We start from the raw sequence: 19,798 nt of genomic DNA on the forward strand, positions 1-19,798 counted from the left end.
GAGCACTACTAGTTGGAAACATTTGTTAATTTCAGATAACACTTATTCATGTATATTCATACATTTTGACAAAATGTCCAATCAGGGACTGTTTCATAGTACTTCATACTATAATTAACAAAGCATTATAGTATTATATGACATGTACTCCAAGTAAGGGAGGGAGAAACAGAGATTTTAAAGCATTTATTTTGTCCTTACTTCTCTGACAAGTGGTGCCTCTGTATCCTGGTGCACACTCACAGATTCCATCATCCGGAGAGCAGGATGCTCCATTTTTGCAGTAACAAGACAATGAGCAATTTGGACCCCACTGTCCCTCAGCACACACACTGTCACAGTGAATGCCTGCAACCATAAATAAATGAAACTGTCAGCCTTTGTAAAGAACTCTTATGTGTAGTTAGTTTAAAACTTTGGTCCTCAGAGGACTCATTTTTAAAACACAGCTTACAAAACCCATTTATGAATACATATTACTAACATCAGGAAAATAGAACAAGAACAAGGTAAATTTGCATCTCCGCTCCTGCCTTCCCCCAGAACAGTGAATTTCTTTCGTATTCCAGTTTTGATGAGATGTACATAAGGGCTGATCCTGAGTTGTGTAACAGGAAAGCACTTCTGCAGTTTTACATGCCATATAAGAGCTCCACGGGATGCTACCTCCAGGCTTTCTGCCCACCAATACTTTAAGAGCTACAGAGATGAATGCAAACCTCTCAATAGTATAAAGATTTCCATAATTTTCCAAGACCTTTATAAATATAAAAATTTTAAGAGTTCTTTTATTCCTCTCACTTTCACCACTGGTATCAATAAAAAGAATCAAAAGTAGAAAGTAATTCAACTGCAGCAAAATAATTGCTTTTGCTTCCTCCATAATGGCTGTTTCAAAACAGTAAAAGCTTATTTTCAAATTTTATGTTAGGGAGATGCATGACAAAAGGTATTGCAGAAACTTTTCCTTCTGAATGTAAAAATTCTTAAGGTCTGACATAATTTTGTGTAATAATGGGGTGCAGGACACAGAATGATTTCTAATTAGTGGTGAGCTGATTAGTTCTCAGCCTCATACCAAATGGAAAAATGTAGCACACACAAAGGGTTTCCAAACACACCATGTGAGCATTCCAAAATGCTTAGCTGCAACAGTGTTAAGGATGCTGGTCAGTCAGTGCTTTGTCTAACTATTTTTGGCACAAAATTCATTATAAAATGGCCACAACCTGAACCCCTATACATAAATCATAATACAAACCATTAATTATAATAATCCAATCATGCGATGGTTTTTGTCTTTGCAATGCAGCAATATTAAATATAACTTTCCTGTTTGTTTCTTCCACTATCTGCTTTTTAAAAGCATGCTGCATGTTAAATGCCAGCAGGCACCACTGTGGAACTCAGACCATATTGTGTCTACAGTACTTTGCATTAACAATTAAGTATTATTGTAGCGCCTCTACTGAATGAAGCCCTTCGCTAAGGGAAAAAGTGGATTGAATCCAACCACAAGCATGTCTTGCTTTGTAAGTATTTCCAGCAAAATATGCCACAGGTTCACTGCCTGCCAGAGTCCTAAAAAAGCAAAACAGTTTCACATGTGACAAGAAAAAGATCTTTTAACTTTGAAGAGCAAAACCTACTGTTCATAACAATACTGAAGAATAATTACACTGTTTACTGATAGAACAGACTCAGAGGTGATTCCTCAACCCCCACAGCATGTGCCATGTAAAGCTGCCTATATCCAAAGACTAACTCTCTAAATAGAGGAAAGGTGAAGCTCCATACTCTCAAATTGTTTGTTTCTCTGCAAGACAATCAACAGATGGAATAATCAAATATGTGGCTCAACGGATTGCACCAACACCAGCAAGAGCGAAAACATTTGCCTTTTAGAATCCAGAGGCTAATCAGCAGCAGACAGTACACACGCCACCTAAAAGCCCTAACTGTACAATGATCACTAGTTAATACTGACCTAAAACAAATTTATTGTAAAGAAAATTAAAAGGTTTCTTATATCATTACTTTTCCATTTTTGCCTGCATAGGCAATGTCATTCCTCTATCTTCATCTACATTTGAGAGGCAGTGTAGACTTGCTTCTCAGTAGCCTGGGTGAACTTTTTCATTAACTCCTGATTTGTGGATAAATAGATAAAAAAGAATGGTTTGGTTTTGAGAGATGCTGATGCACATGAGCAGGATGAGATCACAGCATTTTTTTAGAAACAAGACCACTTATTTCAGACACATAAGATTGCTCTGCTTGAGGTTCCCAAATTTGCAAACTCGGGTTTGTAAGTCTGTGAAAGCGTAAGCAGACACATGCAGAGCATTTCAGAATTAAGTCTGGCATTCTGTTCACGTGAGTGTTATCTGTCATATCATACACTCAGTGAACCCTGCTAAAGAAAAGACATTTTTCACAGAGTCTTGATGGGTTTCAGTGGTGTTCAGTATACAATGGTCACTATTAACAAGTCAGTGGTTGCCAAGAGTTACCATAGTGCATTATCAGAGATTATGCAGACCAGTGACATACAATAACACCAGGCTCAATTATATCGTCTTGATCTGTGCACAGAGGATGCTTTATGACAGCATAGTGTCAAAGGGTGATACTGGGCACATTGGGATAGAAAAGATAATGGGCCCCATGCTGCATAGAGCCACAATACTTAAAAGTGCCAACAACTACCATTAAAAATGAAAAAGGAAAAAGTTCCCCCAGTACATAACAGGGAAAATTATGCATTACAGAAACTGGAAAAATGACCTTTCCTTTCCCACTTTCACCCCCTATGAAGAGGTAGTCAGGTGAAGAATGATACCCCTCTACTTAGCAAAGAAACAGTGTATCCTAAATATCACTGAATAACAATTATGACAATATAATATACTGAAAAAGTGCTGAATAGTACTTCTGTTTCACTATAAAAGGAATTTTATTATATTCACCATTGATCATAAGCAAAATCAATTTCACTCCTGTGTGTGTCAACAATGAATGTAGTAAAGCAGAATACAAATTCATTTTGTGACATATTGCATCTCTACTTATAAAAAGCTTTAAATCTCACTCATTCACTGTTATTTAGATAAGATCACAAGTCACTTAAAAATGAGAAACTGATTTTCACATCTTACAGCTGTATAAATCAAATACATGTATTTTTGAGAAGGAATAGATTAGAAATATTAAAAGGATTGAAAAATAAGAATTTTCCAGACTCTGATGCTTTATATGAAATTTCAGCAAAGCAAGCTATGCTTTTATAGAAAAGCTAGAAATTAGTGAGGAAAAAGAAACATTTTTACTAGAACTTACAAAGCAAGATTAGGCTTAGCTTTTACAACAATGGTATCAACAGTGTACTGGCTTATGATTGCCACAATTTCAAGTAAGTATTAGTCTCTTATGCAATAAAGTTGTTTCTGATAAGTTTTCATGTTGATTTTAATACTGATAAGGATATCTGTGAGGAAATGTTTTTGCCAGAGCTAGGGACAAAGAGCTCTTTGATGGCCTTCACAAGTTGCTAGGCAATAGCTGAATGGTCATGATAAACTTCAGCTAAGCTGCTCTGAAGAAATGCTCATGCATTTAATGCCCAGTGCTTTATGCTGGGGGCCTCACATCTAAATCAGCATTCCCCCAGCATTCGTAATTGCATGAATGAAGTAAATACTTCTTTAGGGATACCAGTGTTTCCGCCCATGCTAGCAGAGTGTTTACATACTCCCTATGCTATATTTTTAAGTTGAGACTCAATGATCCATCCAAGTCAGATCAATGGAGAGCTAATTTCTTTTAGCACTCGAAGGGGAAAAAAATCTATCAATTATTTCTAACAATCTTCCCAGGCAAATTTATTATTGGACTAAGTGCTATTTTCCAGCTTATTATGTTTCCATTAGTCTGATACAAAGCCATCCAAACATTAAAAATAATTTTTTTCATAAAGAACATGTATTTGCTATACAATTTATCTTCACAACACATGGAACTTTCCAGTATAGTCTCTCAGAATTAAAACCTATTTGTATATTGGTGTACTTCCCATATGTCAGAGCTAAACTGCATATACAACAGCCTAAACAAGAAAATGATGAATCCCTCAAAACCTGTGGAAATCTTGATGTCATTAAAGCTAATGATACATATCCATTATGGTCCAAGATCTCACCCTTCATATTTAAGAGAAAAAAAACACTAGATCACTTCTGTTCAAGGAAGCTGAGACTTCTGATGGTGAGAATTGCTTCCCTTCTTCTCTGTCAAATGCTGGATAAGCAGCCCAAAGAAAGGGGAGAAACAGCACAGGGAAGTGGTGAAAAACTTCATAGGCACTATTTAGAAGTACTCTCACTGTCTTTAAGGGAAGTACCTTGCTCCCTAGTTGAAGATAGCCAGAAGACTAAATAAAAGTGTCTCAAATTAAGGAGCTAATGAAAGGATCAAAGATTTTTCTCTAGAAGTTCAGGCTGCTGCTTCTTCACTGCAGCAGCAGAAGAATTTGCAGCCGCAAGTTTTGGTAGGAAGCCAGCTACAAAAGCTTGTCAACAAAACCAGTGCTGTACCAGAGTTTGAAGGCAAACATCAGTATCTGCAAATTTTAGTGGAAGAATCACTTCTGAGATATCCCCAGTATCTTTCTGAAGGCCGTACTGTTGCTACATACTGTTATCCACTCCAATGGTGCTCTTCTTTTCATTTTTTTTAGTCATAAGAAAATAGTATTTCTCCTTTTCTTACCTTCTTGATAGGTAGAAAATAAATGCATTTAATCTACTGATTTAAAGTTCTTCTAAAAGAGTCGTATTTCTTCCACGTAAAGACCCACCACAATCCATAGGAAATAGAGATAAAGACACAGTGAAGTCCAGACACAGGGTAGGCCAGACATCTTATTGAAGGATTCATCTCCCTAAGTTTGGAAAGTAAATATGCTGTTTATCATGACACAGTGGCCACATACAATTTCACTTTGCGGCTCACTGGCTATTCATCACGATGGGACCTTGTGCTTCAGGAGCCCAGGGGAAATTGGCCAAGGTTGAGGGAAACTCATGTTTCTTGCAAGAGGTTCTTGGCTTGGGTGCAATGGGGCACCAGCATCACACATGCTGTTCCAGCAGCAGCTCATTTCTCAGTCTTAAGGTAAGGGAGACCCATGACAGTACTCCTTTATAAAAGTATTTTTCTTCTATGTAGGAGGGGTAAAAAATATGCACGCATTAAAAGCTAAGGAGCAAGGGAGAGTTCTAGTTCATGCTTCCCAGGGGACCTGGTTATTTGCATCAGTGGGGTGGGTGTCAGATGACAGTCCTCCCTGTTATAATCCAGCAACAAATGTGCCTCTTAGAAATAACGTCAGGAGCACATGGAAAGACACAGCACTTCCTCACAGAAACAATACGTCTGGTGATGGGCAATCTGACTAGTGTCAGCAGGTGTCCGGCACAGCAAAAAGTCACCAGCTCCCTATCTGCTGTCGCATATGGATGAATACTATGCACGCTGGTAAAATGTAGGCTGATATTACTGCATCTGTCTTTTCCATAAACCAATGCTATTGTTTTGGTACAGCTAGCAGACTAGTGGTATTTCACAATCCTTGGCACTGCACAACCTTTAAATTGATTTTAAAAATAACAAATGTCGTATCAGTATGACATGACATTTCTTCACAAACAGAAAGGTCCGGCAGAACTGCACCCAAGAAAGCACAATAGTAATGTGTTACCAGTAACACCCACATCACTGTAATACAGTAATAAATAAACTGTCTGGACAATAACCCTTGCCCTTTTTACAATGCTTTAATGCGAAATCTCAGTTTGCGAGAATATGAATTCTCTAATCTTTTAGGCAATTTGGAAAAACTGTATTTTGACAGCTGCTTGCAGAACAGATAAGATTAAGGGATGAAATTAACAGTTACGGTGGTGCTTGCTGGATTGTGGTCATTGAGAGAATTGGTAGAGGTGGCTTTTAATGGAAATTAGCTTAAAGTTTTGGTATAAATTGTTAGGAGAATTACTTATCGTTCCCTATTGGGGGAGTGCATTTTCTGTGTCTTTCTTCCACTTTTTATTTTAATGGTTCTTACTCTTCTCCATTGTCTAGCTATTGCGCTCCCTCCAAAGGAAGAAAAGTTATTTATAAGATACAGTGAAAATGTCAAGGGATGAGAGTGTTTGGGCAGACATTATCCTCTGTGTGGGCAAATGTTTCTCATTTGTGCCATCCTGTCATGTGGCTCCTGGAACATGATGGAATGGTCAGATTACCAGGACAAAAACATCACCCTTAACTCTTGCTTTTCTAAGCAGAATTAAGCTGCTGTACAGGGAGCACTTGGTGTAAACTACAGGGAGGGCACAATTTCTAACAGGTGTCCTATAAACAAAGTCAGTTTTGTTTAGGATGAAAAATGTAAGTGTCGTCCTAGGCAACAGAACCTAAATTAAAAACAGAAACCCTAAATTAAAACAGAACCTAATTAAAACCAATCTTAATTATTTCTTGACTTTTATAACAGCTCATGACAACGCAATAGTCAATAACTGAACTCACACTCTCGTTCATAACTAGGATGTAAGGAGCAAAAGATAATACATTGGGCATGTTAAAAAAATAGAGAAAAAACTACTTAAAAAACCTAAACCATATAGCATCTTGTTGTTGACCCTGTGCTCAGCTGCAGCTCTATCTTAAGACTAAACTAAAGGGTAGCATGTTAGCTAGGCTGCCCTTTCATACACGAGAATAGCAGTTGTGCCCCCTTCAGCAGCTCAGAGCTCCCCCAGCACCCGTCGGGCCAGTGACCCCCCCTCAACATGCAGCATGTTTCCTGTTCCCCAGCATTATGGTACAACTGTGTTACCCGGCAAGGGAAAATTCTTCCACCCTTCATTTATTTCTGCAAAGTTATATAAACTATTCCCTCTAATGAAATTCCCTGGGGAAAGCGTAGACAACTGCTCTGTTCACAGGGCTGAGAAAAACATTGCATTTAAAATATCTTTTCAGAAACTTTATATAATTTTGGTGGCATCAAAACATTTGGGGAAGTTCACCTTGGATTCATCAATTTATTCTTGTTGAAAAAGAAAAAAGACTCACAAACTCACCTTTTTAAGCTTCTTCAAATGTACTTATTTTTTAACACTACCTACCCATTGGTTTTTAAACAAGTAAATCCTTCATTTGGGTTAGATAAGTATTAGACTGATCCAAAAATCAGTTTCTCTTTCTCTTTGTTTTTTTTGGTAGGTAACACTAACTACCAAACCCTCGTAAGTCTGATGGTTACTTTAACAAATGTAACAGGAAAAATCTAAGCTATTCTAACATAATTTGTTGCATTTTAGTACCTTCCTATATTTTCACAAATCCTCCATCTGCTTCTCCACCTATTATGCATATAAATATGTATACAACCTCTCTTCTTAATCCTACAATCTAATGCTATCTCTGCAATGTAACATTACAGTACAGCTATTTGAGAACCTGTTTCTAAAGTATTCTCTCCTTTTTTTGATCATTCTAAATATAAGTATCTACACAAAGACCAGATTCCTCATGGGTATTTCTCTGACATGTGAAGTGTGGGAGGAGGATTTTTCCAGACACTGGGTATAAAGCAAACTATGCCGTTTATGTCAAATTGTGTGTCTAGACATCACCAACATGTTGAAACTAGTTTGTTACACACACTGTTGTGTAAATGCCATTAACGTCATCCATGCATGGATACTCAGTTTTATCTATAATTGCACATGAAGTCTCCTTCTAGTGAAATCTTTTTCCTTCTAAATATGAAGACAAAATAAGATTTCACTTGAAGCAAAAATATTGTCTCCTTTTCAATACCTTGGTTCAAGCACAGTCAGGGTTTGTGCTATGCTTGAAACCTTTGTCACATCCCAGGTCAGTTATACCACACTGGCTAGGTAATTTTTATAACCTGTTACAAAAAGTTGCTGGATTTTTAGTATGGCCTTTCAAAACTATCTATTTTAATCTGGCTTCATTCATTAACATACTTTTGGTCTCTGATGATTTGTCTCAGTTTTAGAAAACTCACAATATGTATTTTGAGTACATCTGGAACTTGTGAACGGCTCTAACTGCCTACACCATGGTTGCTCAAGATCAGCAACTGTTCACATGTTTTTAATGTGGGTATTCTTTGCTTAATACATTTATTAATTTAAGAAATCATATTTTGAGCAGATCCAAATATAAGTTTGAGAAAGTGTGTCCAAACACACACACACAAAATTACTTGAAACTACCTGAAAGTAAGAACAGTCATCAAAGGCCATTAACAACATAACAAAATAAACACAAAGTAGTGTCTCACAAAACAGCAATAGATGGCATAAGGCTAATAGTATTTTTTCATAATTTGCTCAAATAACTTTAATTATTTTTGCACTCTTGTGGTAGTCATTTCCCAGTGGTATCTGAGTGGGTGATGGTAAGTCACACTGCAGTTTGTGGCAAGAAAATAAAACCCACAAACTCCTGGCTCAGTTAGGTGAGTGCTGGCTCTGGAAGCCTTTCTCCTTCACAGCAAAAAGGGTGACAACGGGAAGACACAACAGTGAGACAGGCGTTCTCAAAGAACTTAGCAGAAGCTTAATATACAGACAAATTGCACAAATAATAAATGGGTTCTGTATACACTACAGATTTCCTCTTCCTACACCCCCCCACCCCCCCAATAATAATAAAAGTCATGTTTATTAGAACAGAAAGTAGAAAAAACACCAGGTAAGCTGTAATCAACTGCAACTAGTCAACCTGAACTGTAGACACAGAGCGTTAGGTACTTTGAACAAAATGCCTGTGATCCATCTACAGAGCTACCAAAAAAAAGGCATATATAAATCAAAGTTTTGGAAAAAACTCAGTAAAGACTCTATTTGAGGAAGTCATAAGTGCTACACAAACTTTTGTGAGCACAATGATTTGCTAAGCTTGTCAAATAAATTACTTGCTGCAGACTGTCTGCTCACCTCCATCTACTATGTCTGAAAGCACCAGAGAAAAAAGAAAACAGTTATATCATGAACCTGGCTGTCAGTTAGGGAAAATATTAACTTACAAATGAGTGGATAATAAATAATACTAGGTTCTACCTGAAATCACAAAAAAAAATATCTCCATTTCACAGCTGAAACATGCTTTGTTCATTTAAGGTGTGTTTTTCATGCTGACTTCCCATTATTAAATGGAAGGAGTCCATACAGACAGGTAACATGAAACCTGACCCTCACAAAACTACAGTATCACAGTGAGACACAAAGCCCAGAACACTCCAAGAGGGGCAAATTTATAGTGTCAATTAATTAATCCTTACTGAAGATGGAAGAGTCTTCCCAAGTTTTCCCAAAATTTGGAACTTAAAAATCTATGTGAGAACTAAAACTACTTCCTAGAGAAAAAGGGAACATTTCATGATAGCTTGCCCTTCTGCATAGTTTTGTCATATTTTCAAAAAAACTTGCTTTCCACAAACGAGAGAGTACAACAACAGTGCCAAACACAAATTTTGATGAATAATTAAATATATAGTTCTTGAAAACATGGAAATGCTGGAGAAACTCTGAAAAAAGTGCAACAATTTTCACACAGAACTATGTATGTGCAGAGAAACGTAATTTTCGCAAAAGTTTGAGAAATGGCAGCACAGCTTCTGCACAATTTATCCTCTTTTTGGCTACCTGAGCAAAGCTTTTTGAGTTCCTGGATGCGATGCTTTACCTATCAAAGCTGCCAGCACAGCCTTGAATATTTACAGCTATTCACCAGTTTCATAAGGAATCATACTGAGGAGGCACCCAAGTTTTAAGATTTCCCCTTCTATTCCCAGTTTTCTGCAGATCCCATGCTCAACAAAGTTTCCACACTTGTGAATCACAGAAGGGAAACAGCAGCCACAGAATTGGCCCTTTTCTCCTTCCAACCCCACATACTCCTCCTCTACCCACAAAACCGAAAGGCAAGACCAAGTCCCACCATAGTGGAAACTCTCATTGACCTTCACAACAGTCTCTTTTGTACCTGACCATCCCGGCAGACAGCGACAGTAACCCGTGGTGGGATGACAGCCGTCTGCGTGGCTGCAGTCACAGCGTTCAGCGCAATCCATACCATACGTGCCGTCCTGTGGCAACAAAAAAAAAACCAACCCAGAGATGACGACAACTGGTAGTTAGAAGAGAACAAGTTCTGGTCAGTCCTGCCTCAAAAAGCAACCACAGATCTCTCCTGAATCCGTAATCTGCTTTCTTAATATAAAAAGCTTCTGTCTTTTGTAACATTTTAGGGTCCTACTTTTTCAGTCTTTCATTTAAGAGGGGATGATAAAGAATTAATTACATTCCCTTGAAAAATCCCAGATTAATGGAGCTGGAGATGGTGTTTCAGAACACAGTAACCTACACTATCAGAGGCTGCAGTGAAGGCTTTCTTGTACTGTCCCTCTAATTTCCCTAACAGCTGAGTTCCTACTCCAAGACCTGCGAGTCCCTTGATGGGAAAGCAATTCAGTCTCCTTTCTGTCTCAGATCCTGAGGTCTTTATGTATTGGTCAAAAAGGATACCACACAGAGCCACAATTTCTAAAAAAGAATAGTAAAACATTATATTAAAATACATCTTCAGTGTGAAGTTTATTGCAAAAACAATGCAAACCGTATCACTCTCTTGATTAAAAATCCTTCCCTCTGCACTACAGCATATACTATGTTAAAAAGAGAAGCTCTTTGGCTATGAGACAGTACACAAAACAAAATTATTATTTCACTATGCAACATTTTTTGAACCAACAAGAGAAAATAAAGTTACAAGTTGAACATTCCTCTTGGTGTATTCAGCTGTGCCAAAAGGGCACAGCTGATTTTCATGGAGCTACTTCTAAACATTTGAATTTGCCTTTTCTGCTTCTTCCGTAGAAGGTGGCACATACATTTGGGGGTAATTCCATACAAAAATCAATCTGTGGAACTGAAAAGTGCAAAATCTTTACAAACCAAATTAAAAAACAATGAAAAAGGTCAGGTTTTGGCTGTGGGGTTACCCACACAAAAGGCAAAAAAGGAAAAAGCATGTCAGATTTAAAACCCAATCATTTAAATTTGAGGCTAAAAATTGTTCTCAGTCACACTAAAAATCAGAATAAAACCTATATGAAAATTCATCTGCTGTTCTTTGATGTTCATGCCTACATTTCTACTGAGTTCCACAGAATTTAGCTATTCAATACCCAGTCTTTCAAGTCTAAAGTAGAACAAAATCTTACATTACTCGTGTATAAGGAGCCTTTTGCTCATTTCAACAATACATTTTTATATGAAAAAAAAGAAAAGATTAAGAATTTCCTTTGCATATAATCAGATTTGGAAAGAAAGGAAGTCCTCGAATATGTTGTTGAAAAGTGGTCCTTTTGGACTGGAGTCCAAATTTCAGTCAAATATTGAGCAACAACCTGGGCAGTGATATTAATTTTCTGAAGTTATTTAAACAAATTGAAATAGATTGATTTAAATAAACTCTCTGCTCAAACAAGAAGAAAATCAGACAACACTGGACATATTTGCATTAGTTTTCTGTTTATTCTCCTGCTCTGGAATTTTGAGGCAGAACATGCCTTTTAAACATGTAAATGCTTGTGGACATCATTTGACACAGAGAGAGCAAGAGCAAGACAATGAGCATGGGCATGCTAAATTATCTGATGTAGAAATGCTTTTAAGCATTATTTTGCTATATTTGGAACAGTGAAGCAAATGCCATGAAGCAATACCTATCTTTTTTAATAAGCCAGTTTTGGAAGAGCTAATGGAGCTTGGGAGATCTCATCATCCTTCAGAACCAGACACTAAGTGATAAATAAAGCTTCTTTAGAAAAAAGAAAAATTAGTCTTCTGATGGACATGCACTGCATAAACGTGCACAGATGGTACTCTAATCAGCTTTCCAGAAAATTTTAGAATTTGTTTGCCACTTTACTCACTATATCAGTGTATGCTATGCCTCATCTTAAAAGCAAAAACAACGCCCAAAAATCACTTCTGAGTATTCCAAGAGCAATTCAACAGAACAAATTTTCATTCAAAACAGAGGCATGGTTTCCAGTCTTACTTTGTAGTTCAGCTATTCCTATCATGTTATTGCTCAGTAGAGCTAGTCCAAACTGACAGAAGCTTGAATGTGATATGGGAGGGGAATCTACAAGGTTTATGTTCAGTTCAGGTGATTCCTTCACCATTATATTGTAATATATCTGTGTTTTTCAAGAAATTCTAAAGGAGCTGATGAAAAGTTTGAGGTCCAACTTTAAAGTATGAAAGCAGAAAAAGTGTTCATCTGTGCATCTTCATTTTGTGTAGTCATTTTTTGTGTTCTTTGGTGTGCTGCACAGCAGAGTTCTTCCAGAAGAATTGTTGGTGCATGTTCCTGATCTTGAACCCAGTCGCATATGGGCTATCAGGTGCAGTGTTCCTTAGGGACTTATCCCCATGAAGTCAGAAGAATGTCAGGAGTGTCCTCCTGCCCAGTATTATCCTACAGTGCAAAAATCAGTGAAATTATTAAACTACCTGGCAAGGGAGTTCGCATTTTTCTCCTCTCCAGCCTGGGGCACAGGTACAGGTTCCATCCAGAGCATTGCAAGCCCCTCCGTTAAGACACTGGCAAGTTAAGTTACAGCCAAGTCCCCAGGTACCGCTGGGACAATTTATTGAGCAATCTACACCATGCCAACCTGCCAAGTATAAGAATTAAAGTGACAAATTAATCAGGTTTTCCCTCATTCCTCTCTGAGGACATGTTTCCCTCCGCCTACCATGTGGCATCTCTCAGAGATGCACAATACCGGGCTAACGTTAACTACAGGCTAGTATCAGCAATTTCAGCTGAGGACTTGTTGGGGTTTGAACAAAGGTGCTCAAGGGCACCTTGTAACATCTGTGCACAGCACACATTTGCAGATGGGTGCCATGCCAACATACAAAAGCAATTGATGGGAAATCTGAAATGAAAACAGGGACACCTTGAAATTTCATTGAGAAGGACTAAACTATACTGAAAGTTTTAAGGCATAGCCTGAATATAAGAAATAAAGAATATTTTCCCTAGACTTAAGCTGCTGCTTTCATAATTCTTCCACCAGTGTTCAATACAGAGAGTTCTGCAATACGGTTTTAACAGAAATCTTAGACAGAAAAAAACCAGTGAAAACATAAAAGTAGTGTATAAATCAGATTTCTCCAAGGATACGCAGAAGACCTTTTAGATTATTTTTGTGCTTCTCTTCAAATACAAAAAAGAATGTAAGGGAAAATGGTTCTAAAATGCAGCATTCACAACTGATTATGCCTGATAGCAATGATTCGTAGACTGTGCACTGGATAGACAGAAATGTAAATAGATTTTTAAAAATGTGATCACCTATTGGATACAAGAGAAATGGCATGAGCCAGTCATACGTTATCATCAGCAATGACACAAGCCAAGTTTCTAATTTTGTACCTTGTTTACAGTAAGCGAAGGGAAAAATAATTCTGCACCAAGCTTAATCAATAGCCTATGCAAAACACATGTATAGAAATGAAGCTGCCTCGTGCCCTGGATTGATAACTTTGAATTTAGGGGTCATTTCAGGAAAAAATGTTATACTATTCTAGCTAGAAAATTGAGACACTTTGTCTCAAGTGACTTTCCAGAATTTATAAATTTCCTTCATTTACATGACAAGTATCTGGGTTTAGTTTAACCTCACAATTTGCTGTCCTTTTTCATTGTAGTATGATTAAAACTGCACAATGCACAAGAAGATAGGATAATACATGGCTCAAGGAATAGTTTTTCTCCTTACAACCTAGCTATTTAGCAGTAGCTACTCAGCTACTTTAAGAGAATTAAATCAGCTCCACTGTCTCTAGTGAGAGTAGAAGTTGGAAACGTCCACATTTGCTACACGACTGATTTAATTGTATCAGTCCCTGACAAGTTTAGTGGCTATTTTTCTAGGTAACTCTAACACTTCCCCCATCTCAACCATCATCTATTTTTAGAAAAACATTTTTAGACAGCAGTGTCTACAACATGGACTGGGTACACGATTTGCTTGGGAGCATTCAACAGCCCCTCTCTTCTCAGCAACCCAGCATCACAACTGAGGGATGCTGGACTTCAAATCCTTCCTCACAGAAGAAGTGGAAAAGAGAACAGGTGTACTGCAAAAGCAGATCTTTAAGTGGAGTTTAGTAGCATATTCTGCAATGAACAGGAACACCATGTGGACCTGTAGACCGCTATATGGGAAAAGATCTCTGCAGAACCAGCGCTGGAGGATGTCTCAGGTATCTTTGTTCCAGCCAAAGGCGTGTGCTACTGGGAGATGGAGAGGTGGTCAGGCACATACAGCTTCTGGTGGAGGTACGTAGACCATCAAAATTACTGTTGGGAAGAGAGAGCCAGGCAGAGGGGTCAAGGAGCGTGAGTCCACTCACACTAATACTGGGAGATTCAGAAAGTTTCTTGTGGAAGCAGGGAACAGTAGAAGGCATAGGCTGGGAAGGGGTTTAGGCAAGGTTTTGTCAGAGAATTGCTGAGGAAAAGAGTATTCGAATAGAAAAAATTGCCGGTAGGTATCAATGTCAGTGCTAAACTGGCAGGAAGAAGCCTGTGCCTCTGTGATGCTGAGAGGGGCGAGGATGGCAGCCAGAGGTGTGCTCACCCAGGCTGAGGGGAAACAAGGCTATTTTGACTAGGACAGCTGACATCAGATAAATGGTATACAGTAGTCCTTCTAGTAGACCATAGCACTGCCACCAGACACAAGTGGTGGTCCATCTCAGAGTAAACACTCATAATTCACCCGGCAACTGTATCCAGCCCACTGAGAACTGCATCAAGGAAACATGAACACGAGGTACACGCACTCTTCTCTGAGCAGATGTTTTCCTAGTTTTCGCCTCCCAGAACAGCAGAAGCATAAAGTATCTAGTGATATGGCCTTCAATGTGGTCTGCTTTTTATTAAGTTTCTTTCTTCTTCTCTATTTCAAAAACTCAATTTCACTTTATGATTACAGAAAAAGAAAATTAATCTATAGAGACACTTACCTGCTTTGCAGGCACAAGAACCATCTACTGGTGAACAGATGGCTTCATTTTTGCAGTTGCACACAGACGAACAGTTTACGCCGTATGTCCCCAAAAGACAAGGAGTACCACAAGCAGCACCCTGAATTACACAAAAATAGAGTCTAAAAAATATTTGAGGAGGTTCAGACAATACTACTAATAAATGACCTGGTCTGACTCAGGTGCTACAAAAGCCAGAAAACATACAGCCCATGGCTGTCCTACACTGTCATTAAGTTATCCCGAATTTAAGGGAGAGGGAGTTCTTCATGGTTTTTAAGTCTACAATAAGCATTATTTTCCCATGAGCTGCTGTGAGAGCTCAGGTGACATAGCTAACAGCTCTTGGTTAGATCAATGGACAGTATTTTCAGTAATAAAGAAGCCCTTTATGAAACCAAAACATGGTAAGACAGCAGTTTAATAGAAAATAATGTGGATATGTAAAATATTTTTAAGAATTAATTTGGATGAAGTTTTCATAGTTATTATTCCTAGAACAGTCATACTGTTAAATGTTTTCTGTGTTAGATTAGCATCCAATGCACAGGTAACAGCAAATGTGTGTAAAAGCTGCAGAATAATCTGTCCTGAACTGTAAAAACAAATGTCTTTGTCTAGAGTTTCTCTGGATGGAGCATGAGGAGTTGGTGCATCAAGATAATGACTGAAACCTATCGTTCCTCCCTTTATTTACACCTCAACAGCACACCCTCATTCTTATCTATATCTTATAAAGCAACTAACTTTTCTTTCTTAAACTGGCTTCATTTCAGTACTGAGAACCAATCACAAATTTTGCCTTTTCAGGGTCTTATCTTGTAACACACCCAGTGGTACGTAAATATCCTTGCCTCTCTTTTACTGTGATGGAGAAAGGACGCTCTGGCATCTTGAAGAATTTGGCACTTAACTAAAGGCAATGGAGTCGAAAACGGACTGTGAGACTTATTTACCTTAAATCCAGGGGCACAGGTGCATTTTCCAGTCACACTATCGCAGTCAGCACCATTTTGGCAGCTGCAGATCTGCTGACATGACTCGCCATAGAATCCCGGGGAACACGTCTCATTGCAGTAGAGCCCAGACCAGCCGGGCTTGCAGGAGCATTCCCCAGACATAGGGTGACAGCTGCCAGGAGGGGATGAGAGGATAAATAATTCAGGACTAAACATGACATCGATATTTTTTTTTTTTCCAGAGAACAAAATGCTGTTATAGATAGGTTGCATAAAGGATCTTGCATGCTATGCATAGAAATGGTTTTACTCCCCAAACCACAAAGCAAAGGGTTCTGTGTAGGTATGTATACATGCATGGCAGTTAAAAAATGTAACCATACAACATATAGACATTTTGGGAGGACATGGAAAGCTAGTTGAAAAGTAACCTATCTGAAACATAGTTTTTACCATAAAATAGATATCCATGGTTACAAATATTAAGGTGATGAAACCACAAAATTCCCCAAAATGTATCGTTAGGTTTCCACTCCAAGTATAATAGGATCATTTTCATAACACTGCCCAAACTCAGCAGCATGTTGTCTGAGAAATGTGATGCTTCAGTAAAATAGCATGGCATCCAACACAAAATAATAACACAGCGCCCAATGAGTAGCAAGCATGCTCTTTTCTTTAAATAGTTGGTTGAAAAGAGGACAACTGGCATCTTTTCGGGAATGATACAAAATAATTTGCATTGGGCAGAAGTCAGATACACCATCAGAGCAGTGACCTTTTGGAAAGTATATGTTGGCCATACCTGGTGGCTGACCAGCTGTCCCTACCTGGAACAGCAGTTTCATTGAAGGACCAGTCAGACAGCTGTTGCCTCATAACAAATGGACATCATCAGCTGTGCAGAAATATATGTGCTGGAAAAGTGGACACAATGGGGTACTCTGTGGCACTCTGGCAGACAAAGCACTTGCTTAATTCTCACCAAAGGAAAGCCCTAATATCCAAATCCAATACATTTACAATGGGAAGACTGTTTAAACATATTTGTCTGCCACTGATTGAAGTGAAATTCCTTTAAGTGTGCTGGAAAAAAAACGTGCCTTCGTCCAGACACATTAAATGACCCATGACAGGAGCTTGATTTTGCAAGATTGCTGATTCCTTGTGCGGGGGTGTGTTTGAAACTGAGTATTCTTCTGACCATTTGAAAGTTTGTTAGGTGCTGTAACTTAAGTAACAACAATATTTTTTGAAAAAGTTGCAACATAATAAGGGAACGCAATATTAGTTGCAACTGCTCCAGGACTGGAGGACTACTCTTGTCAAACTAAGAGTTTCTTATTGCCAGATACAACCAACTGACAGCTTATTGCTGATCAAGGAAAGTATGAATTATAAAGGTTGGAATATCATCATGCATTCTGCTCTCCATATATTGTTGTATAGACTATGACATCATAAGGATTTGGGGCTCTTGAAGATAAAATCTCTTGGACAGTTAAGCTGGTTTACACAAAGTGAGAGGAAGGGTCTTTTCAACTAAATGATATATGCAGAAATCCTTCAAAACTCATGATGTTCATTGTCAACAGTCCCGGGTTTTTGTTCAGTTATAAGTATACCTGCCATGAACTAAGTGGAAATGGAACTATTCTTATATAAAATACATGCAAAATCATGAAAATACATAATGCAGCAAGATAATCAGATTTGTCCCCTATTAACTTCCTGTAGGCACCCAGTGGCATTTGGATCCAATTCCCATGTTTCTTATCAGTGGGAAAATACAGGGCAGGGTATATGAAAAGATTTTTCAATCCACAACTGAATAGTCATTAGGATATGAATTAGAATATATTTACGACATAAAATTAGTAGTTCTGTCATTTTAAGACATAAATCCCAGCATTGTTTGTTGTTGGGTCTTTTTCATTTCAGGAGAGGGGGAGACCACACACATGAGCAAGCATGGGTATGAAGCAGAGGCATTGATATTCTGTGCCCCCCAGTGAGTGTTGCTAAGGCATACTTGCACATATATTGATTGACACCAAAATTAGTATTCCGTAGTTTGTAATTAGATGTAGGAAGCTGGAGCACTTCTGAAGCTTTTTGATGGGTTCTCATGCAGTTAGCTTAATTGGCAATAAGATTTATATATTAAGATAGGGAAATAAAGAGATATTGAAAGATAACTGCCAGTACATCTGCTTTTATTCCTGGTCTTTTGTTCACACTTTCTGGAAATACAACCTTACTCTGTACAGAGACAAAAAAAATACTTCTGGGTAGTTGATACTATATATTTGAAGGACTTAGATGAACTTAATGATTTTCATATGATTTATATAGGTGTTTCACTATTACAATACCCAACTAAGTTCTGTAGCACCCTATGCAATATAAAATTTCCATGAAAAGCTCTTGTACGTGTACGTACAAGTCCATTAGAAAAATGCAAAATTGCAAGATGCCCTAATCTTGACTTTAAAAACACACCCAAGCTATATGAACTAAGCATGTATGACACTATAGAATTCCACTTGACCCTATATATGTATCTCAGAAAAAGGCTGAGACAAAAGAAACCCAATTAGAGCTCATGTCATGAATAAAACCTAATTCCAGCCTGAACTATACCAAATTAGATGGTCATACAGAATGACCTCAGTTGATCTTACCTACAGGTGTAAAGCAGTGGTGGAAGATCACCAGAAAAAGCTTACAAGAAAAAAACCCAGGGACATCTCAAATTTAGCTTGGAGATCAACCTGAAACCAGTGCATATGCTGTAACACAGGTGTAACAAATATCTTTTGTAAACCTTCTAGGTAAATACGCAGCTACAGTCTGCCTTTTTTACATTTTCTGAATGATCATCAGGTGTCACCTGGGTAAAGGCATGACAAAACCCAGTCTAAAAGTGGTTTAGGCTAGAAGAACATTCCTGTACAAAATGAAGTGACAACATTGATGAAGGCAGACTGAGATCTTTTTCTCTTATTCCTGCAAACCGGATCTTCAGAATGACAAGTTTCTGTAAGCCCCACAAACTGTGGATGGAAGTGGCAGGGACACATGGGTCTGCTCATACCAGCTTACAGAGCTGCTGTTGTACCCCACTGAGGAAGTGTGGTTTATGTGGTCTTAGTCTCAGCCACCTAGCACTCACTCTATTTCTTTTCTTGACTGTTAAGTAAAAACGGAAAAATCAATAGTGTCACCTAGTCACAGAGAACAGAGGTCTGTTTCTGATCTGCACTCTTGCTCAAATCCTTTCATATATCTATCAAAAAATGCAATAGAGAATAACCATGGCACAAGAGGGCTGTTACCTGCTGCTGTCCTCTGGACCCTTCAGAAAGAATAAAATCTCTTAAGTATATCTATGACTAACCCTTTACGAAGCATCTAATAAAGGCTGCTGATACAACCAAGAACAAAGACGGGTTTGCCTTTCATCCCCAGGAGCTGCCATCAACCAACAGCAGCAGCAAAATCCCTGTAGCTTAGCCTACCCAAAATGCAAATTACAAATTATTGCCAAAGCTGTTTTGATGCAATTTCCTCAATCATCAAACAGTAACAGAAATATGTATATGTTTTTGAACTACGGTGTATCGTAATGGTTTTGTATCTTTATTTGAAGAAAATTGC

General features: G+C 38.2%; 1 protein-coding gene across 4 annotated transcripts in view; it reads right to left on the minus strand.

The window, feature by feature from the left end:
• The window catches only part of MEGF10 (multiple EGF like domains 10), a 112,042-nt gene that overhangs the window by 27,158 nt on the left and 65,086 nt on the right, over positions 1–19,798 (minus strand). For all 4 annotated transcript variants that reach the window (XM_069777303.1, XM_069777302.1, XM_069777301.1 and 1 more), the window contains 5 exons: positions 16,136–16,310; positions 15,159–15,279; positions 12,630–12,793; positions 10,090–10,192; positions 202–348 (listed from right to left, as the gene is read on the minus strand). In XM_069777303.1, coding sequence (XP_069633404.1) covers positions 202–348; positions 10,090–10,192; positions 12,630–12,793; positions 15,159–15,279; positions 16,136–16,310 — 710 coding nt within the window. The remainder of the gene's footprint in view (positions 1–201; positions 349–10,089; positions 10,193–12,629; positions 12,794–15,158; positions 15,280–16,135; positions 16,311–19,798) is intronic.

The sequence above is a fragment of the Haliaeetus albicilla genome, chromosome Z (assembly GCF_947461875.1).
Source record: "Haliaeetus albicilla chromosome Z, bHalAlb1.1, whole genome shotgun sequence".
Classification (NCBI taxonomy): Eukaryota; Metazoa; Chordata; class Aves; order Accipitriformes; family Accipitridae; genus Haliaeetus; species Haliaeetus albicilla.